General features: G+C 43.4%; 1 protein-coding gene across 1 annotated transcript in view; it reads right to left on the reverse strand.

Moving 5' to 3' along the window:
• SEPTIN12 (septin 12) overlaps nucleotides 1–22,500 on the reverse strand; it is a gene marked incomplete in the record, with an annotated part of 75,469 nt that extends 52,969 nt beyond the window's left edge. Inside the window, 1 exon segment of the mRNA XM_072416980.1 lies at nucleotides 22,227–22,500. Within this exon segment, the coding sequence (XP_072273081.1) occupies nucleotides 22,227–22,281 (55 nt within the window).
• Between the last annotated feature and the right edge of the window lie 960 nt (nucleotides 22,501–23,460).

The raw sequence follows: 23,460 nt of genomic DNA on the forward strand, positions 1-23,460 counted from the left end.
GTGGGTCATGGTAACCTTATCAGGGAAGCTAAGCACTTCCTCACCCTGGTGCACTTTTTTGTGTTTATGCACTTTCACTTTTTTTTGCTCACCAAATTTTCTGCTTTGGGAGCATGCAACATAACCTTGAAAGAAAAAAAGAAAATATGACCTAGAGCATCCTTAAAACAGAACTAAGAATAAGAAAAAAAGAAGAACATCCAATGCCCAACGACCTGAGCAGTAAACCAAAACCAATGGGCAGCAAAATGATTTTCCTGGCTATGCTGTATGTCTATAAAGTGCAGGTACAATCTAATCGCCATCAATCACCTGATCCAGAACTTCCTTGACACTTGAAGAAGACAACTTGCCCAATGTTGGCCAAGCAAGACGTACAAATGAACTAGTGATCATCATCCTGCTAGAACTGTATGAATGATAGGATGAACTTAATGGAATTATGCATGCATATGGTACCTGACCGTCTTTGGGCACCCCAAACAAAAAGGAACGGATACCTGCAACCAGCCCAATGGGCAGTGAAGGAAGCAATAAAATGCTATTCCTGGCCATGATGGGAATTTACCATGCAGGAACAATCTGATTGCCCCCAGCTATCCATAAATACACATGGTCACCTCCAACCTGCCCAAGGCTCCTTGGTGGTTGGTTTGAACCGGAAGCAGAGGTCTCCTTGGCTATGTTGTGTGCTGGAGGTGCATTCATCATAAAACTAGCTACAAAGCCCAATAAATCCTTCAGAAGGAAAAACCACTAAGTGAATATGAATTTCAACCACACATTCAGCTGCCTGCATGAGGTTTCACCTCATCTGCCCTGCGAGTCGGAGGACAGTTACAGCCTGCAAATCTGAGGACACTGAAGTTTTAAACTGGAGTTATATTGGCTATATGGACAAGAGAGTCTACTTCTTCCATATGTCATTTTTATGATCGGAACTTCCGCGGCTAAACCCCTGCAGCAGTAAAAAGAAAAAAAATCTTTTTTTTCTAAAGCTCATTCCACAAAAACACAACAAGGCCTTTGTCAGAGCATCTCCTGTAATGCTTTACCTCCCAGAGGGCTCAGCTAATCAAAGTCTCTCCTTTATGTTTGCCTAAACTTTTCAAAGTTTTCCCAGAATCTTTGTGTCTCCCGCAGAAGCCTAAAACTAGAATGGAGCACCAGATGTAGAAGGGGGTTTAAATACGAGCGATTGAATCTAGCGTTATATATCTCTATTTATGTACAGCACTGCATATTATGTTGGCGCTATATATATCTTGTTTATTATTAATAATAATAATAATAATGAAAATAATATATATATAATATATATATTGAAACTTGCACATGCAAAGCAATTGATTAGTGTAATATGCCCAAGTATTTATTACTTCTCATGGAGATCACTGAACAACCCATGACAATACCAAATCTGCAAAAAAAAAGCAGCTCCATATGGCACCAATCATTGCCCTGTACAGTGTATGGCTGTGGCACAAATGTCAGACAGTGACTTGCTACAATGGTACTGCACTGTGATCATTGGAGGAAAGGAAACTGATGAATTGCTTCCTTCTGCCTGAAACAATAATACCATCATCATCCCAGCCTAGGCAAAGTCCTGGACTGGAGCCTCTAAATAGATTTTTGATGATACATGGGGGTCTTAATTATATCATGGCTACATAGGGCATGAATAATTGAAGCTGGAGAAGATAGATTATTGTAGGGGAACCTGGGTGATGCAGCAACCTGGAATGGATCTAGTCCAGGATTGAACATATTTGCCAACTAATAGCAAAGGATTTTTTTTTACAAATCTATTCCAGGTTTGCTGGATCACCCAGGTTCCCACATGATAAAGTATCTTCTCCAGTATTAGAGAGCTTTGATAAATCAGACCCATAGTGTGATATATCTGGAATATATTTTATGCCAAGGTGTCCATGCTGGAGCCATGGTGAGAGAATTTACTGTGCCGCTGTTCAGATTCTCTATGGGTTAACACAAACTTTTGAATTAGATACACCAAACTGGATAGAAACATGGGACAGACAATACAAACAACACTGTGAGCCTGATTTATTAAAGCTCTGTAAAGCTGCGTACACACTTAAAAAATTATCGTTGGAAATGAACGACTAACGACCGATCATCCGATAATCGTTAACAAAAAAGTGCAGAACGAAGCCCACGACTGAGGATTGTTGCTGGAAACGAACGACCGTCCCGGCTGATCTGATTGAGCGACGATCGTTCGCTATCTATTATGTGTAGGGTCGTTCAGTGATCGTGGATGGTTGTGCAGTATACTTTCTCCTTTACATGTCACTTCCTGCAGCTTTCAAACAATCGTTTCTAGTGTGTGTACATGATTCGTGGATTATATTTGAACGATCATATCCTTACAACATGTACAGAATTGTGCACAATACGATCGTTCAAAATATTCGTGCATAATCGTTAGTTGTTCATTTTCTAATGATAATTATTGCAATGGACTGGAAACGATAGACAATCATTGGTGAACCTGGGTTATCCAAAAAACATGTTTTCAATCCTGGATTATATCTAATCCACTTTTCTGGATCACCCAGGTTCTCCAATGATAGTCTATCTTCTCAAGTCTTTAAGCTTTATTAAATCAGGCCCTGTGTGTTTACAGCATTTGTACAATGGTTTTTGGTGCCAACATGGTTTGGCCATCATGGCATCGCATTACTATTATTATTGATTTATATAGCACTAACATATTACGCAGTGCTCTACATTAAATAGGGGTTGTAAATGACAGACAGATACAGACAGTGATACAGGAGGAGGAGAGGACCCTGACCTGAAGAGCTTACAATCTAAGAATTATTGGAGGTGTAACAAGTCTATGTCAATGAGAAGCTTGGTCTATACAGAGACTTGTTCCTGAAGTCATGAAAAATAGAAGAAACCTTAAATAACTTACCTTGTCTGTGGAATCCGCTGTCCCTGGACACATAGAATATGTTCTCTACCATTAGAAAGGAACAACATTCATACTAGCAGATTCTCTTCTTCAGCAGAAGTCATTTGACCAAAAGCCAAGGAAAGCCCCCATCCCTATTTAATGTACAGCGCTGCGTAATATGTTGGCACTATATAAATCCTGTTTATTAATAATAATAATAATAATAATAATATTTTTGAGTTTCTTCTTCCTTTATGACTTCAATGAAATAGGTTGAGCCGGGTACCAGGGATCTTGTTGTGACTACAGGTTCTCTTTTTTATGCATTACATCAGAGAAGAAATATTGTGATTGATCACAGTGCGGCGGAGATGACAGAGTTTAGATTAAAGAGAAGATGACTAAAAAGAAAAACAATTAAAGAGAAAACAGAATCTTCCTCCAATGAGTGGTCAGAGATTGTTCCATCAAAGCGGCGGAGGAACGGCTGCTGAAAGATGTTATCGTCCTGTCATTCCAGTATTGCAGCCGGGCAGAGACCCTGCTTTTAACATGGGAAGCCAGCCATGGAGAAACTTCATCTAAATCCCTCCGATAACATCATCTTCCCATCCTCTGCTCCAATACATTACTACCAACCGGGAGAAGAGGGAGCGAGGAGCGCTGAGAAATGACTGGAGGAGAGAGAAGAGGAAAAAGGGGAAGGGAAAGAGTATGAGAAAGGAGAGTCTAGGGAAAAGGTAGAAAAAATAATGAAAATGAAAAGAGAGAGGAAAGATAGGAAGCCAGGTTAAAGGAGATTGTAAGCTCTTCGGGTCCTCTCCTCCTCCTGTGTCACTGTCTGTATCTGTCTGTCATTTACACCCCTATTTATTGTACAGCGCTGTGTAATATGTTGGCGCTATATAAATCCTGTTTATTAATAATATTAATAATAATAAAAGAGAAGAACAAGGAAACATGTGGATAAAAAGAAAAGAATAGAAAAGGAAATAACAGAGAAGGAGAGGAAAGGTGAAGAGTGGGGAAAAAAGTGAAAGCTGAGAAAGGAAGGAGAGAGTAAAGAGAATTGAAAAAGGGACAGAAAATGAGGTATGCTGGTAGAAATGTGGATGAGAAAGAAGAGCAAAAAGGAGAAGGGAGGAAGAAAAAAAAGGAGGAGAAAGAAGAAAAAGTTGGGAACGGGGGAGAAGAGGTGAAAGAAGAAAATATTGGGAACGGGGGAGAAGAGGTGAAAGAAGAAAATGTTGGGTAAAAGAGGAGAGAAGTGAAAGGAAAAGTAAGGAAAGGAAGGGGAATGAGGAGAGTAAAGAAAGGGCTAGAAGAGGGAAGGAAAGGAGAGGAGAGGAGATAATAGAGGGCTAAGATAGATGAAACAAGAAAGACGATAAATGGAAAGATGAAGACAGAAGAGAGGAGAAAAGAATTGCCTGAATAGGGAAGAATAGAGAAGATGATAAAGTGAAGAGAGAGCTAGGATTGAGTAGAGAACAAAGGAGGAGAGTAAGAGGAGAGCAACGTAAGAGCTAGAATAAGAAAGGAGAGGAAGGGCGAGGAGAGATAAGAATAAGAAAGACAATAAGGGGGAAAATGAAGAAAAAAGACAAGGGGAAAGATGAAGAGAAGAAAAAGAAGTACTAAAATAGGAAATAATAGAGGAGATAATAAGGTGAAGAGAGAAGAGAAGAGCTATAATAGCAAAACAGAGTAGAGGACAGAGGAGAAGAGGAGGGGAGAAAAAAGGAGAGGAGCTCATATAAATATTATTATCAGTGCACCAGATAGGTTGACTTTAGCTCTGTAGAAATAAAAATATTATACCACTGTGGCAATGGCTTCTCCTGCACTCTTCTCTGGTTATATTTCATCATCCTGCCTCTTCTCCTCACCCCTTCCCATGGTCTTATAGCCCTCACCCAGATGTTGCCCTCACCCGATGCCTCTTGGAGCTAGAAAAGTCGTCAGGTCAAGTTAACGGCACGATCTAGAATCTTCACTAATCCTGCCCCGCAGCCACAACTTTCACAAGTCGCTGACCCCGCCAACAAAGGTTCAGATGTGGCCTGCAGCTTCCATAATCCTCAGCCGAGGACACCGCTGCAAAAATGCCAAGCACGCCTGTCCAGGAGGGCCGCTTCCATTCAGGTATTCCCTATGCTATGTGAAGATAATCTTTGTCTGACAACACCACAAAAGGAGGATAAAAATGACTTCAACCTATGGGCCTCCCTGACTTCAGGTGCAGATCATAATCTATGACAGGTCTTTAAAATGCTCTCAAGTCAGAGGTTTCCCTAATGTTGATGAATGTCGAGTAAAATGCAATATGGAGCCATATACAAATCAGGCCGTTCGGAAATATCTTAAACCTAACACTGATTATAAAGCCGCTCATTGGGCAAAAATCTAAATTTCATTTTATTAGGTCTATTTACCAAAATCTGCTGTCTAAGTCCAAGTCACATTTCCAGGTCAGCTTTTAGTTCATCCATACAAAATATTTTATTCCACATTAAGGGGTCAGTCCATTTAAAATGGATATTTGAGTGTTTGACTTCTGGCCATGACACCAGCAGCTCCTATGATGAGGGTTTCCCACCATGTTTCTGCTTCTTTCAGAGTTCCTGGGTCGGCACATGTGCTGGCTCCCACATTTCCCTTGCTGGGTTCCCTGGTCTGCATGCTTTCTGTGCCCATTTGCAAGGGGTTCTAAACATCCCTGGGTCTGTGCCCATTATAAGGAGTGCCCACCATCCCTGCACTTCTAGTTCCTGGTTCTGGACACCTTCTTTATGAGGAGTTCTTGCTTTTGCTGAGTTCCCAGATTTGCACACTTTCTGAGCCCCTATTGAGTGTCTTTCACTATTACTCTACTAAGACCCTGTATCTGCCTCCCTGCTGTGCCCAATAAAAGGGGTTCCCAAGTTTTCTTTGCCAAGTTCCCTGGTCTGTATACTTTCTGTACCCATTAAAAAGAGTGCCCACCATCTCTGCACTTAGTTCCTGGTTCTGGGAACCTTCTGTGCCCATTATGAGGGGTTTTTATTTTCCTTTACAGAGTTCCCTGGTTTGTAAACCTTCTGTCTCCATTATAGAGGGTGCCCACCATCTCTGCACCAAGTTCCTGAATCTCTACATCCACTGTGCCCACTTTTCCTTTGCCAAGTTCCCTGGTCTGCAGGGGTGATCACCATCTCTGCATTCTAGGTTCTAGGTTCTGAACACCTTTTGTACCCATTATAAGGGGTTCCCACGTTTTCTTTGCCAAGTTCCCTGGTCTGTACATCTTCTGTACCCATTATGAGAGGTTCCCGAGTTCTTTTGCAGAGATCTACACACTTTCTGTGCCTCTTTGGAGGAAGAGCTAATCATCCCTGTGCCAGGTTCCTGGGTCTGTGCCTATTATGAGGGTTTCCCACTTTTTCCTTGCCAAGTTCCCTGGTCTCTATACTTTCTGTACCCAATATAGGGGGTGCCCACCATCTCTGCACAGAGATCCTGGATCTCTACACCTTCTGTGCCCATTATGAGGGGTTCCCACTTTTCCTTTGACAAGTTCCTCGGTCTCTATACTTTCTGTACCTATTATAGGGGGTGCCTACTATCTCTGCGCTGAGTTCCTGGGTCTCTACACCTTCTGTGCCCATTTGGAAGGGGTGCTAATTATCCTTGTGCCAGGTTCTTGGGTCTATACACCTTCTGTGCCCATTATGAGGGGTTCCCACTTTTCCTTTGACAAGTTCCCTGGTCTCTATACTTTCTGTACCTATTATAGGGGGTGCCTACCATCTCTGCGCTGAGTTCTTGGGTCTATACACCTTCTGTGCCCGTTATGAGTGGCTTTCACTATCCCTCTACCAAGTCTCCGGGTTTGCCTACCTACTGTGCCCGTTATAAGAAGTTCCCATTATCCCTGCTCCCTGTCCTTTATGTATTTTATATTTTGGAGAATATAACAGGAGGCACTACAACACACAATCATGGGCACAATTCTAGAATCTTTGTAGTGCAAGGACATTCCTGAATAAATTGAGTTTTTTATAGTCCCTATTATGCAATTGTGGTAATACAAGAAATTGCACAAAATGTGACTTATAAGGCCAAAAGTCTCCGAACCATTAATCCGGAGCATCAATACCCCCCGATTATGTCACCGCTGGGAATTGTGCCATTGTACTAGAACTGTTCTTTGCACAAATGAAGATCCCTTGTCTCCTGTACAGGTTGGCATGGAAGGGGTTACAGTGGAAGGTAATTATAAGGGAAGCTGAACATTCTTTCCTGCAATGTTCTCTTGTCCAGCTTCAGATTACACCTGGATAGTACCTGCACAGCCCCTCCCATCCCCCTCACACAGCAATCTGCAGGGTAACAACTGCCAGTCATTACCATTGTGTACGGCCTGTTCATTCACAAAGCTTTAACACAAGGATAAGGAGCTTTAGAGATTTTACAAATCTAACTGCATGCAAATAACGCCCTTTTTTGTCTGCTGCCCTGTATCTTGTCTGATGGCTTTGCATGCAAGGTTTAATTATCCCAAATCCCTCAATCTTAAGCTGCGTACACACTTCCAATTTTTATCGTTCAAAATGAACGACGAACGAACGACGAACAATCGATTGGGCAAAAATCGTTCGTAAAAAAAGTAACCGCCGACGAACGAGGAAAGTCGTTGGAAACGAACGACCGGACCGGCGGATCGGATTGGACGAGGATCGTTGACCATCGTTCGTGTGTACGATCGTTCGTTGATCGTCCATGGTCTGAGCATGCGTAATGAACGAACGTTCGTTCACTTTCCTGTGGTGCACATAGTTCCTCTATCGCTCAAACGATCGTATCTATTGTGTGTACCGCTGTCATTGGGGAGGATACAGTGGAGGATCAATTCTGATTGGCTGATGAGGGTCCTGGTGCAGCTGCACAATTTGCACCCCTCTTGTAGCGTTCTTGCTCCGCACACCATAGAACAGAATAATGTTGTCTGTACAGTGCTCATTCACTCTACCATCAGCAGAGCCCATTCACATGAATTTTTACATGCACTGGCATTTGTTTTTGCATGCCAGTGCGCCCATACCCATTCATTTGTGCAGAAAAAACTTTTTTGCAATAATTGCAACACAAGGTAATTTCCGTATTCGTTAAGGCGTCCAAACTTCATGTTAGATGAAGTCGTTTGAATCGGAATTGAGGGTCAGCCATGGCACGGCAAAGTGCCCCCTCTTTTTCTCTACTTTACCCACATGGTGATCTCAATACTTTTTTATTCTTTACACAAAATGAGCCATGCAGACAAAACCTAATAATGCATAGAAAATATTCATTCAAATAAGCGCCTGGATTTTAGACGCCACTGCCAAACTGATCCTAGATATATAATAGACTGACTCATACTGGCACGGCCCTAAAAAATAGGGCCCCCCATATCACCTCCTGCCCCCTTCAATCTAGCAATGACCTAAAATGCTGCCAAAGCTTTCTTGCAGGGCTTAGATTAGTCCAGTCTGAGCTTCATAACTAACAGATGGAAGGATGAACGGCCAATGAGCGGCACGGCACAGATTACACGCTTAGATCATGTTTCATACGTGCTCCGAGGCCGCGGCTGTCCCGGGTAAGGGGGGCGAATTGTTTACAGGACGTGGCACATGCCATGAATTCACTCCAGCCGTGATTCATGTGTTGTCAATATTATTCCTCATGTCATAGGGGCGGCACGCTCGAATTGAGACGTCTGTCGGCAAGAACCAGTTTATCACGGGACTTCAAAATAAGGAAAAAATGACCTCTTACATCTCCATGGCCGCCATTTTTATTTTGTCGAATGGGTTGGGACAAGGTCCTTTAGGGTTGGGATGTTGGTAAGACCTCCTTTATGTAGAAATTTTATAATTTGAGGCTGTTCTCCTTTTGAGGGGCGATCTTTAGACCCAATGATGCCATTGGTAGGTCCCTGTGCTTTTCCATACAAGACAAATAGATTGTAGCTCATGGGAGTGGCCAGCAGGGTGCGCTAGATAGGTTCGTGAAAACAACAAACTTTGGTAACACCCACATGGAGAGTCTCTGTGCATAAACCAAAATCTAATGAATAAAAAGTGAGGACCAAAGACAACCAGACTGGGCAGAAGAAGCTAGGAACTAGACAGAAGGCTGGGCTTCTGAATGCAGGGGATGAATCAGTTACTGTGGTGCTAAAAGCCCCGCCTTTACTAGTAGAATCTCCACCCCTGCTTATCAGAGGCTCCACCTCCTGCCCACCTCCGGGTTTCTTTGGAAGGCCAGGAAATGATATCACTATTGTGGATTTAGTGGGGCACTAGTTTGTATTGATCAAATCTTCCTATTGGGACAGCTGGAAGTCCAATTTATTATTTGATGAACTTTGGGGAAAAAACTGATAGCTATTTATATGTTAAAGTAAATTTATGCCCTAAATCATAATTTTATATAATACATAAATGTTCCTTTTGATCTTTTTTTTTTATAACTTCAGCTTTCACCATTTAATACCTGTTCTCCTGCCATGATGGTCCCCGATCAGACACTTCCTGTTATGAGGTGACAACTGTCTCCCAGCTTTTTTTTCCTTTTGGTTGTGCAGATACACATTGATTAGGCATGGGCCGCCATTGTCACTATCAGGAAGTCAGCCTGCTATATAGTGCGTGCATGTAGACATGAAGTGGCTGAAAGAGGCCAGAGCAGATCAGCAGTTTTGGGATGTAAAAGGTGAAGTGGATGTTTTATGAAAAAATGTAAAGTGTCACCAGTTAGAATTTACTACTTTTGAGGAATTTTTGCTGCAAAAGGCATCAAAGATGAGCAGGCGGCACTGCAGGAATTCCTGAGATGATTCAGGTGCGGAGAGAAGACGCCGCTCCTCGTATATAACATGGGATGTCATGTATGTAATATTGGATTAAAATTCCACAACAAGACGGCTCTGCGCGGCCAGCCTCAGACGGGCCCACTGACATCCTAATGTATTGCTGAAAACCAGGAGGACGTTTCCTTCACACGTCACTCAGGACACCAAATCTTCACGATGACAACCTTTGATCTGAGCCGCCATCTGTCAGGGCTAAATATTTGTTTTTTTCCTCTCTATATGTAAGTAAAGAAACACGCGGGTCAGATACAGTGCAACGCTGTCAAGGCGCCATATTGTCAACATTTGGCGAAAGGCAAGGGATTCTGGGTAAAGGAGCATAGCAAATCATAGATGAAATGCAATCAGCTTATATTTTACCTTCCATGGATCTTCTCCTCATCCTCATCAATAATGACAAATTATATCACTAGGTCTCTGTGCTTCTCAATGCAATGCAGGTGGGTGGGAGGGGCATGCAGAGTGCTGTACACAGCTAGTATGAAAAAGGAAGCTATGGTAAGGCCCGTGACTTGCTGCAGATTCTAATGTATATTGTGAGAAGTGTACAGTGGAATAAAGGTAAGCAGTTTCCATAAAGGAGAAGAGAGTAGCCGATACAACCGTGCAAAAATAAGGAGAAGGATGGAGGGCAGATTAAATAGAGGGAAATCCAGGGGGATTTATTAATGGGGATGCCAGAGGGCAGGTTCAATGAAGGGGAGGCCGGAGTGCAAATTCAATGAAAGGGAGGCCGGAGTGCAAATTCAATGAAAGGGAGGCCAGTTTCGAGGTAGAGGAGGCTGGAGGGTAGATTGGAAGAACGAGTGGCAAGAGGGCAGATTTAATGAAGAGGAGGCAAGAAGGCAGATTAAATGAAGGGGAGGCCGGAGGGCAGTTTCAATGATGGAGAGGCTGGAGGGCAGATTCAATGATGGGGAGGTTCAAGGGAAGATTCAATGATAGGGAGGTTGGGGGGCAGATTCAATGATGGGGAGGTTCAAGGGAAGATTCAATGATAGGGAGGTTGGAGGGCAGATTCAGTGATGAGGAGGCTGGAAGATAGATTTGTTGAAAGGGAGACTGGTGGGTTGGAGGCTTCCATAACACTATAGGACTCAGCAGTGACCTGAAGGTCAGTGAAGAAGCCAGTGAAAGCTGAGGAGGACTCAGAAGATTCTCCATACCCAAAGGGTTGGATTCACAGTGGACTTTGGAGGACAATTCTTAAAGTTCACATATATGGGCAGCAGGAAAGGTAAGTATTCTTCTGCACCAGGACACGTGTTCCTCATCCTATAGACAGGGTCTCTTCAATAACCAAATATATGTACCCACTAACACTACACTAAACATTTGTGTCACCATTGATAGATTTATGAACCAGATCCAGGCCACTTGGAAAGTCCAGATGACAATGGTTTCCCATAAACCTCCCACTATGTCAGATGGCTAGAGGGGCATCTTAGTAGGAGGCCATAAACAGAATCCATGTGGCCCAGCTGGCCTTGAAGAATTCCCAACATGAGACAACATAAAACACCATTCACACTTCCCAGGACACTGCAAATCCCTTAAATACACAATTATCAACCTGCCAGAACAATCCGGGAGACAATGAACTCCTCAACCCTAAGGACATGTCTACAAACAGATGCAAATTAGGGACCCTCCAGGAGGGTCTTTTAAATGCACTAAGGTGGAAACAACTCCTTAAAGGGTTGGTCCACCTCTTAAATACAAAAAGCCCATGTGAATGCTGATGTATTCAATTTAGATACATTGACCAAGCAAGCATGGGCCATTGATGAACCCAAGATACAATCTACCCAATATTGTGTAGGTCCTCCTTCTTCCACCTATAGGGGTATGGACTCCGCAAGACCTCTGAAGGTGTCTGGTGGTATATGGAAGATGTTAGCAACAGGTCCTTCAAGTCTCTCTACTTCCTTCCCAAAGTGCACCCTGCCACCATCTTTTCTCCAGATGGTCATCTGATCCATCAGACCAGGCCACCTTCTTCCATTGCTCAATGGTCCAGTTCTGACGCTCATGTGCCCATTGTAGGAACTTTTGGTTGGGTCAACATGGACAACTTGACTGGTCTGCATCAATGTGGACCCATATCCAGCATTATGCATGGTGACACGTCTCTCTCATGCCCAGAATTATGTAGATCTTCTGTAGGATCAGAAGAAACCACCAACCCAGTTGGGTTTCTGTTTTTTACATAATGGAGAATGGAGAAGAAAGAGTTGGGACACACAAAGGTGGGTGGAAATGCCCAACACTTCCAGGTGGACACCAACAGATTTGATGGCCATTGTTCAAGACCTCAATGTTGGACCATCTAAGAAATATAAGCCAATGGTTCATATATATCATTTGGATGGACTGACCCTTTTAATGACACCTATGGTAAATACTAAGGGTTGCCATTATTTGGTAGTCATCCACATTCTCTATCCTCCAGGATACTGTCCTAGAACGCAGAACCATCAAGACTTCTCTGGATGAGTGCTTGTTCCAAGAACGAAGATGGGGATTGAAAGCTATCGGCAAAGTTATCCTCTATCAGGCCTTGTGTGTTCTTCTCTATTTGTCTAGCATGGGTCTACCATTACCCGGTGCCACCCCAAAACCAAAAGACTGCATCTTGGAAACTGGCAGCCCCAACAGGCTCAGAACATTCACTCAATGTTCAATGAGACAATCATGGGTGCAATAGTGTGTGTGCAAAGCTTTAGTCAAGGACCTGACCAATCCTGAGGTCCCCCAACCCTCCTCAGCCAACAAGGGCAATGTTGGTTCGGAAGGGGTCCCCCCCAAGTCAATTTCAGACAAGAGCCCACTTTTAGCTATGTCCTTCACTGATACTAAAGGACTAGTACAAGTTCATCACTCTGCTCTCACCTCCAATCAGCACGTTCATTCTGTGTTGGATAAAACCCAATGAAACCAATATGGTCTCCAATACATCCAATTCTCTCCTAGTCCTAGGGAGGCCAATATAAATACAAACCTAGGTATCTAAAATACAAACAAAATGAAATGATCTGTTATTATCTGTTTAGGGACACCTTGTGAAAACAAATGAGTGAAAGAATGCTGATGGGAAACAGCGACACAAATCGATTGTTCTTACCGTGACAGTGGCACAAAAGCCGTGTTTGGGAAGGCCTAGCAATGAGATAGTTAACCTATGGGGGGTGTTTTTGGGTATTATATTTTGCCAACATTCCTGCAATGAATTGAGCATGAAAATTTCCCTTCCTCCGCCCTAATCAATTCAGAATTATCACCGCCATAAAACAGGTCCTATTAGAGGGGGGGTGGACATGTTGGATCTTGTGATGGAGGGGAGTGTGTGTGCCCAGTGAGTCGTCTCACTCATCAGCGCTCACTGATCTGCTGTTTAATGTCATTCAAGAGGAATTTTTGGTTTTTCACTGCCCCCCCTTCCATCAGTATTTTACCTTTCACACCACTAAAGGGGACTTTTCCTGTTTTTTCTGGTCATTGTGTCTGGAGAAGACGCGTTGTCCCCTGGGACAGAATACAGAACACTCATCATGTGCATGGAGAAGAAGCGTTGAATATTAGCGCACACAAACACAATGAAAGTGAATATAGTGAATGAAGCTTCTGATCACGAAATTTGGCAGGATGATAAAAGCACCGATCACCACAGTACAAAATCTGCTGTTATAAAAATGGCGACCAATCAGATTAAAGTAAAGGTAAAAAAATTGGCAATTTGGTCTCAGAATGGAGGACACCGGGGATTGGATGAAAAATCTGGAATTGCGGCACAATCTCAACTTTGATATATTTTTTCCAAAAAGTTTCCATCACCATGAATTTGTTTCCAGTGACATTCCATGCTTGTTACACATTTGTACAGATTTTCCTGCCCCTACAAGAATAAAAATAGCTCCAAGGGGCCCCTAAACTCAAAGCAGGGCCCGAAACAGGTGACACAGGGCGATGATGAAGATGAAATGATTGACAGGGGCTGAGAGGGGTGCATGTTAGCTGCCAGAGCTGTGATTGACATAGCGGGGCACAGCCGCCAACCTCTGTCCTCCGATCGCCCAGAGCTCTCCATGACAGAGCGGTCACGCTTCATATTTCATTCTCTCCTCTGGTATCTGCACTGCCCGTGTGGACAGGTACAGGCCCGCAGCCACCGAGACAGATCCATGATAGGGACATGTGTAAACCGCAAAGGAAATGGAAGCTTGGTAAAACAATGACAATTTAAACTGTTTATAGGCAGCTCTGGGAAAACTATTAGGGGATTAGGGAGTTTTTGGTTTCAAGGGGAAATTATTCTTTTGGTTATGTCATGTTATATGCGCAAGGTTTCAGCTAAGCTAGTGTTGTCGCTTATTCAATTATTCTGTCTCGTAGAGAACGACCTGCACTTCATCTGGGTTATTTAAATGGGACCTCCAACCATTATTGTCTATATGCAAATGTCATGTCTAGTATTACTTTATTATTTATCATATATATATATATCATATCATATATATTTATTATTTATCAGCTTTTGTATTTTATTGCAAATCACTAATCTATCATCCAGAAACTTCCTATATAAAGACCTTTCTCTGCTGCTCCTTCTTTTTGTGCAGAGTGACTGGTCTTGTCTCCGCCCCTTCAATTGTTTTCTGCAGGCTGTCTGTAGGAGGAGCATCATTTGGGCCCCTCCCACATCCCCTGCTCAATGCACATTTTATATGATGATGCCGCTGAAACTTTTATATGGTTAAAGCCGGGTTTGTCTAAATGTTTTTATGCTCTGTGGGAGAAGAATTTTTAAAAGATTTATAAGCAATTGCTTTGTTGCAAAAAATGAATTTTGCTTGATTGGGTTTGCATTGCCGCCTTAACATCAGTTTGGAATTCAGATTTGTAATATGCAAATGTACACAAGAGCTCATTGGCCCAGAGGGGTCCCAGCTGACTAAAGGGCCCACTTTTATGGCGCCCTTTCACCAGCACTTTCACCTCCCGGGCACTTCTTAGACATAGAGCCTTTTCTCTACCTTTATTCCACTTTAAAAAGTGACCACAAGTAAACAAACCTTCCTATTGCTTGAACAAATAGCCGCCCAATAAAAAGATCAAGCGGGAATGCCGCAAACATGACAGAAAGAAAAGAGATCCTTGATGCATTAAAGTGCTGTGGGACATTATTTTCCCTTCTACATCAAACACAAGTCACATATTGTCCGGCCCGGGATGAAAGGACTCCCACGCCTTTGTCAGAACCACGCCCCTGGCAAAGATCGCCACCTTTTCATCTTTGCCCTCTGCGAAAATTAATGGCTTCAATCCCTGTCCCCAGGGGGGAAAAATGTCAAATTATCCCAGAGATATGAGGACGGGGGCAAAGGTTTCCTAAAGGTAGACAACAGAGATGACGCTTTAATCCCAAAAATAGTTCTTTGTATCCACAAGTATCAAAATGTATCAGCTGATGGGGTACAAAGTCACCAGGTATTTGCAATCATTTTGATGCCAATTCAATGGCAAAAAAAAGTGAGAATCGGAAACCCCATTCACTTGAATGGAGTACTGGATTGCCATATATGGAAGTCCGATTTACTTATAAAGCAGTGGAGTGCTCTACTATCCAAAAGTGATGATCAGGAGGCTCAGTCCTTTTATTGTGGCCAAAGATTATCAAATTGGTGAATGCCAAGTAGCAATCAGCTGATCCCCACTTTTTTGGTGAGGTGGGGGGGTATACTAGGAAATTTCTGCAGAAGCAACACTTTTCTGGTGATCAGCATGACCCCCAGCTTTTAAAATGGACCCCTTAAAGAGTTTCTCGATCAGGATACCTTCAGAGGTTCCTATGAGTTCCTTGAGCAATTTGAACCTCTGACATAGGTGGCCCCAATGATCTATTTGGCTATCTGTAAGGGAGACATTCTTCCCAATGGTCACCAATAAAAGAGACATTCTTCCCACTGACCACCACAGTAGTATACTATGAGCTGTGGATATAATCATTATAGAAGGGGTTCCCTGAAGACCAGAAACTTTTTTCAAGGGTCCCCCCAAGGATAAGAACTCCTACCCTAATACCACCCAAAAGTAAGGCAGCCTTTCCCAGTGGTTGAGAACCCTTCAAATAATTTTCGGGTGTCGGGAAACTTCTGCTATAATCAATCCAAAAAGAATAATACATTCAGGATGAGGAATGCGCCCCCTATATTAATGGTCACCTTTACAGATGCCCAAAAGGGCCCCTTGGGCTTGCAGCTGGTTCTGCCCAGTTGTGTTGGCTTCTATCCTATCGGAGGTATCAGCTCAAGGAACTCCTGGAGGAACTGTGGGATTCAATGGAACCCCGGCTGATAATGGCTGCTCTAGGGGGCAAGTTCTTGATGGCCTGGGGTCACAAAATTATTTTATTATTACACTGTATTTCTATAGCGCCATCATATTACGCAGCGCTGTACAAAGTCCATAGTCATGTCACTAGCTGTAGTCAATGTCCCTACCCCAGCCATATGTCTTTAATACAGTCAAATTTGGGGAGATGCCCAATGAACTTCGGGATGTAAGAGGAAACCGGAGTACCCGCAAACACGGGGAGAAACTGCAAACTCCATGCAGATAATGTCCTGGCCGAGAAATGTGGGTTAAATAAGAATCAATGGAAATGGGCCAAAGGCAGAATAAAATTCATGGGTATGCGGGGAGATAATGGGGTAGGACAGCTCCAGGGATCAGGTCAGTACAACTGCAATTAATATACGAAAGGCTAAGCATTTAAGGTATAAAAGTAAAGAAAAATAATGGACGCAACGCTTCTTCTCACTTAGAACTTTCTATACTGCGCTTGACATCTCGGCCCACCCTGTAACTGTCGTGTTGCTTAATATCAAACATGATTAGAAAGGGAATGTTGTGATGTTCCTCCATAGCAGCTGCTGAAATTCCCCACATTAAGAGAGATTAATGAGCGTTCCCTCCATGATGGAGCATGTGCTCGCCGTGCATTGTATTCCCTCGCATGACTCAATCCTAGAATGTAAAGAAATGGATTATAGTGTGTGGTAGGACAAACAAGTCAGATACGTGTAAAGCTGGATTATGAAGAATCGTGTTCATACAAAGGGCCTCCCAACAATACGAGATTTATAGAAATAACGGGACGGCAGAACCGGTCCGACCAGGCTGGAGGGATCTCCAAGACGTGCTGGACCAAGAGCTGAGGGTGACAACGTCCTCCTTGACATTCTTTATTACTAATCCAACCATTGTGCTTTCTCTATAGATGGGGCAAATAGATACAAAAGTATAAAAATGACTGAAAATGAATATTCATTATATTAATGGCTCCAAAGGGCTACTAAAGGCACCAACATGAGCCATTGGGTACAGGTTGACCACATCTAGAAGTCTCTCCTTCATCTTTGGTCCATTTGTTCCAGCAAAAGTTTAACTCAATGGATTTGAATAATTAAAGCCAAGGCTGGGGAAGATAGACTATCATGGGGGAACCTGGGTGATCCAGTAAATCTAGAATGGATCTGGTCCAGGACTGAACTGGTCAGACCAGTCTGGAAGGATCCCAATGGAAGTTCTGGAGAGTGACAATTCTCTTCCTTGAAAATGACATTCCTTATTCCTAATCTGACCATTGTGCTTCTCTATAGATGGGGTAAATGGATATAAAAGTATAAAAAAATTACTACAAATGAATATTTATGGCTCCTATAGGCACCAATGTCAGCCATTGGGCACAGGTTGCCCTCATCTAAAAGTCTTTCCTTCTGGTTTAAAGGGTTGGGTTGAGTTTATTTGTGCCAGCAATTAGTTAACTCAATGAAGCAGATTTATTAAAGCCAAGACTGGAGAAGATGGACTATCATGGGAGAACCTGGATGATCCAGTAAACCTAAATGGATCTGGTTCAGGATTGAAAACATTTTCCAACTAATAGTAATGAAGCAGAAAGAAATCCATTTGTTGGTTTGGTAGATCACCCAGGTTCTCCCATGATAGTCCGTCTTCTCCAGCCTTGAAGAGCTTTGATAAAGCCGACCCAATGTGTACATTCACCCAAAACTTTTTGAAGTTGAGGAAAGTTGAGAGCCTTTGTCAAACTTTTGTATTTGCTAAAAGATTTCCTTTAATTACCACGCCATTGGCCCCGTTGACCTTGATGACCATGGCCAGACCTGTAGTGGGTGGTTGGGTCATACTTACATGGCCGGGGGCTCTCCTACAAAGACCATTAGGTGTCCATCCAATCATTCACCTTCTCTGCTGACATTCCCCAGGACACACACACACATTGTATTATCTACACGTGGACACCAGGAAACCATTGTGTCACCCGTCATTGTGTCATCTCCCAGCCGCCAGTGGCAACACTTGGGCCCCCTTTCATCTCCATATTTACTAATGGGAGTTTGAAGTGGGGGAATGTTTGGTCCTGAAGTGGGGGAATGTTTGGTCCTGGTTGTCTGGTTGCCTTTCTGCTCATTCTTATCAACAGCTAAGGTGTAGAGGGGGAAGGGAAAGTGAGTGTCAAACTTAGACAAAGAGAAGACCTCCAATGCCACCGAAGTCCTCTGATTTCTGTACACAATCTGTGTTTGGAGAGGAATACAATGGAGCACAAAGATGTGGCTGGGGAAACAGGCCCACAACCGCACGGCCTAAACTTTATTACATACTTTAGGGCTTAGTCCTCAGGGTCTCTATAAACAAACAACAACCAGTATGATCCTAAATCATTCTTCAATGTATTCCAGGATTATAGTTCCCACCGGGGCCATAAAATGTAATTCTAAAAGTTGTCAGTTTGAAGCTTTTATTAAAAAAAGTCCCTGGTGATCCTGCCTTGTTCAGGCACTTCCTGTTTTGGGTGACAACTGTCTGCTAAGAATGGGTATGAGTTGTCACCCTATCACAGTTGGCCTTGGTGGAGACCTCATGTGGCCATGCTGACACACATTGCCCAGGCATGGTACCCTGTTGTCCCATCATGAAGCACAACCAGAGCAATGACCCCTGGACCGGGCAGTCTCATGATCTGTATTTCAATGATGGATTTTGCTGCTTCTCTGCAGAAAAAAGAGTTTGATGATTAGTCCATCACCATATGAAATGATTATGTCTGTGCTGTACAAACAAGGAAATTAAAGGACAAATGTCCCACCTAACCCCAACTTTTCCTGAACCTTTCCTAAATCCCCTACTATGGGGAAAGAACCTACCTGTACGATGTAAAATATTATTGGGTAGCTCGGTGGTTAGCAGCCTTGCAACACTAGTAACAGTCAATACAACATCAGCATGGAGTTTGTATATTCTCCCTGTGTTTGTCTATGTTTTCTCAAACATCCTCAAAACTTACTGGTGGATTCATTGGTTTCCCCAAAAATTGACCTTTTTGGGTTAGTCCCCATGTTAGGGTCTGAATGTAAGGAACAGGTAATGATATGATGGTGTCCTGTAAAGCGCTACATCATATGTCGGCGTTATATCAATACTTCACTATAATAAAAAAAATCATACCCACATTTTTCATGGAGAGGCCATCAATTTGGGTTGAGTCCCATGGAACGCAGAACAGGGGAGCCCTACAGTCCCATGCAAGATTTCCTTTTTTGTGACTGTACCTGGAAGGTGGTGACATCATCCATGCCAAGGCGCCATGGGGGTAAGGTAAGTATAATTGTAACCTATAGATAGTAGTTTGGGGAGGAGGGGGGCCGGGTCCATTTTAGTGGAAGTTCCCCATCTATATAGAATTCTACATCCTATAAAAAGTTATATAGTATCCGCATCCTGCCCTAATAATTTATTAAACAGGATTTATATAGCGCCAACATATTACGCAGCGCTGTACATTAAATAGGGCTTGCCAATGACAGATACAGACAGTGACACAGGAGGAGGAGAGGACCCGAAGAGCTTACAATCTAAGAATTGGGGGAAGTAGCACATAATGCGTTCCCTAAACTCCATCCCAGATGTGATTATCTCCCTGTGAAATCTCGGATGAAAGAGAAGGAATAAAAGACGTTCCCATAAGAAAACGGGGTCACATGGTCAGGAAGCGGCCACCTACGCACGGCCATTAAAAATGGCGATTATCTGATGGCGGGCGGAGATTTATTGGCTTTGATGTTTGTTTCCTGATAACATTGGTGGATGTCAGATTATAACGGCGGGGTAACGCTTTCCGGGCATTTTATAATGGTGACAGTAGATAGGTTTGGTGATAGGGAGATGATCCATAGAATAGATTATTGGTATAGTGATTGGGAATCCAGTTTGCAGAGTGCTGTAATTATGTGTGATGGGGCCCCTTAGCAAAGACATTTCAGGGCCCCTGATCACCATAACCTCTTCTCCATTGCATTGGTGCGGAAGGTTTATTAAGATGAGAGATTTCAGGGAGGGCTGACAACTCTGAATGGAATTTCAGTAAGTAAAGGCAGCGTTGTCACCCACTACAGGGGCTTGCTTGATTTTTTTTTTGGGCGGGGGGGTCAAAGTGTCCCCCCCCCACACACACACACACACCTTCTTAATCTATCTTAATTTTGACTTTTGCAGGATCCGCTTTACTTTCAGCTCCGATCATTCTGAATGTCCGTAATTTTTCATCATTTTTCATCCATTTTTTATCAAAAAAGGGGGTTAGTGTCTGGCTGCAATCTTTTAATCTATGTTTGATACAAAAACCAGAATATGGAACAGCAAACCCGAAACTCATTCCTAAATTTGGGCGATGCTACATTGAGTAAAAACAAAATACATTTTTCACTGCTGATTACCTGGCATAAAAAATATTTTTTTTTTTTTTTTGGGGGGGGGGGGGTGAATTAAACTTTTTTTTGTATTTGTAAAACTTTACAAGACAAAAAGTTTCAGCCTCGTATGGCCCCTATGATTGGATCTTTGCTCTGATGACACCCGATCTCCCTTAATGGATAGAAAGTGATCTCATCCCCCTTGGCATGCTAACCGGCTGTAGATCCCTATTAATAGTCCACATTCACACAAACTTTCACTGTAGCAGTAGTGAAAACATGACATGCGTTTAACAAGCGGTTGATCGTCATCTTTACCTTTAAATAAACCCAAAATTTCGGTGCTGCAAAGCGGCATGATCATTGTGCCCAGCAGTTTTGAAGAAAAAGGGGCCCCGGGCAAATATAAAGTGGGAACCCCAATTGCTTAATGGGGAACTACAGGTCAAAGGGGAGCCAGCCAGGGTGGTAGAATTGTACCCCCCCCCCCCACACCTAATTGCCACATCTTAGCCAGGGCATTATATGCCATTTATCAGATGCCCAGCTCAACCTCCAGCCCCAAACACTGCCACCCGCTGGTGGCATGGATGAACAGCAACACTGTTGGCAGCCATGCATTTGCACCAACGTTGGTTCGCCATGGACGAACCAACTGTTGTGAGAGTGCTCAGGGATTGGACGAGAGGCTGATTGTAACAGCTGTGAACCAATACAAGGACAGATCTGATGACAGATCGCCATATGCTACAACAGTCATATAAAGGGAATTTTCGATATCATTCATTAACGCGGCTGATCGATGTGCTTAGATATATGGCCAAAGAATTATCGGTGCAAAGCCCAATCGGCTTCCAATGAATTCCACATTGACTTCAGATCTGATTGTTTAGCTGAAAATCTGCCCATGTGTCTTAGCCCCGAGCCGAGTGACCATCAGATCTAAACTCATAGATTGCCCAAAGATCCAAACCCAGCCCCGAGGCCATATAAATGGCGACTTCCACCATCTACAGACTGGAGTGATCAATTTCCCGATCGGTTATTGATCCACGCATAAAGATTCTGCTCTGTTTTTCTACATTTCATTGATCAATCGTACAAACAATACGACTATTTTTGATATTTATCCAACACAACCAAAAAACTTAGGGCTGACCGATAGAACCGAAGCAGTGAATCTGACATTCACCAGTTATTCCCTGGTGGAGAATCCTTCAGCTTCATGTATTTTCAATGGCAATGATTGATTCCCTACCAATGTCAGATTCACTTCTTTATATGCAGACGATTGGTCGGCCGCTGATTTCCCTTCCTAAGTCAAATCGTCCCGAATGCCCAATCGCCATCTGGTCATAACTTGGTGCAAAACTACAAAACCCCAGCGCCATGACGGGGGTCCGGCGCTAAAGCAACCCAGACCCCAACCAGCACCGACCACCCCAAATCATCCCGGAACAACCTCAAGCCCCCAACAGGTCCAGATTCGGACAATCCTAGATTACCGATGCAATGGATAACGGTTTACAAACAACTACGGCGTTCCCAATTTCCCTAAATGCCCAATTTCCCCCATCGCCAACTTTTTGTAAAACACTGAACATGTCACATGATCCGTCCTTACCTTCAAAGTCGGAGAGGATCCCCTCCAGGTGATCGTTGACCGATAAGTGCGTCATTTTTGTAGCCTCTTCCGCGGCGGTCACGCTCTTGCGGTGGAGATTTAAAGTTGGGGCCAAAGTAGGCAAAATTCCCACATGGGCTGAACGAAGGGATGGCGAGACGGCCGAAGGGTTGTAAATGCAAAGGTGCGAATGAGCCCCCCTTTCTCCGGGATATCGGACGCGGTTTTTATTCGGTGCTCCTCCGGCGCTGGGAGACTGAAGCCGAATCCTGGCTGCTGTAGATTTAAAAATCCAAATGCTGAGTGAGAAAGCGGAGGGAGGCAAAGAGGGCGGCCAGGGCCCTCCCACCACTCCGAGGGGGATCAGTTACAGCCTCCCCTCCCTCCAAATACCTTTTAGGAATCCCCAGGTCCTCTCCCTCTATGACTTATTTCATGTGCACATCTGGAAGTCAGGAGGGGTTGGGGGCTTATTTTGTGTGCCAGATCTTTCTTTTTTAACCCTTCTCATTCCATGGGGGGTAATTAAATTGACCAGAAAGTTTTGGATCCTCAATTGTTCTGCTGGTATAAACCCTGTTATAGGGTGACAACTGTCTCCCAATTGTGATCCTGCGTTGTCACCTTGCCATCAGACCAAAGCCGTAGCACTCACCTATCCACGTTCCCTCACTTGCTGCGCTGGGGTAACCGAACTATGATGATCTTTGCTGTGCCGGGGTGACCTAACGCAGGAGTTTATCCATCTGCAGCACATGCAGGGGAAGCCAGAGTTGCCCGGTTTCCCCGCATCCAAAGCTGACGTTGTGCATGCGCAGCTCGGCTTTTTCACATATCAGGCAGGTAAGTTATTACTGCAGAAAGGAAATCATCTGATTCTTTAAGCCCTTCGGGGCAGGGTCCTCCTGTGTCACTGTCTGTATCTGTCTGTCATTTGCAACCCCTATTTATTGTACAGCGCTGCCTAATATGTTGGAGCTATATAAATCCTGTTTATTAATAACAATAATAATAATAATAATAATTCTTTATTTTGTACAGTAGGGGGCACTACAGATCCATTACATTCTGCTGGAGGCTAAACTGCAGCGCCAACCTCCCCCATTCAAGTGAATAGGAAAGATAATATTATTATTAATATTATTAAACAGGATTTATATAGCACCAACATATTACGCAGCGCTGTACATTAAATAGGGTTGTAAATGACAGACAGATACAGACAGTGACACAG

The sequence above is a fragment of the Pyxicephalus adspersus genome, chromosome 7 (genome assembly GCF_032062135.1).
Source record: "Pyxicephalus adspersus chromosome 7, UCB_Pads_2.0, whole genome shotgun sequence".
NCBI lineage: Eukaryota > Metazoa > Chordata > Amphibia > Anura > Pyxicephalidae > Pyxicephalus > Pyxicephalus adspersus.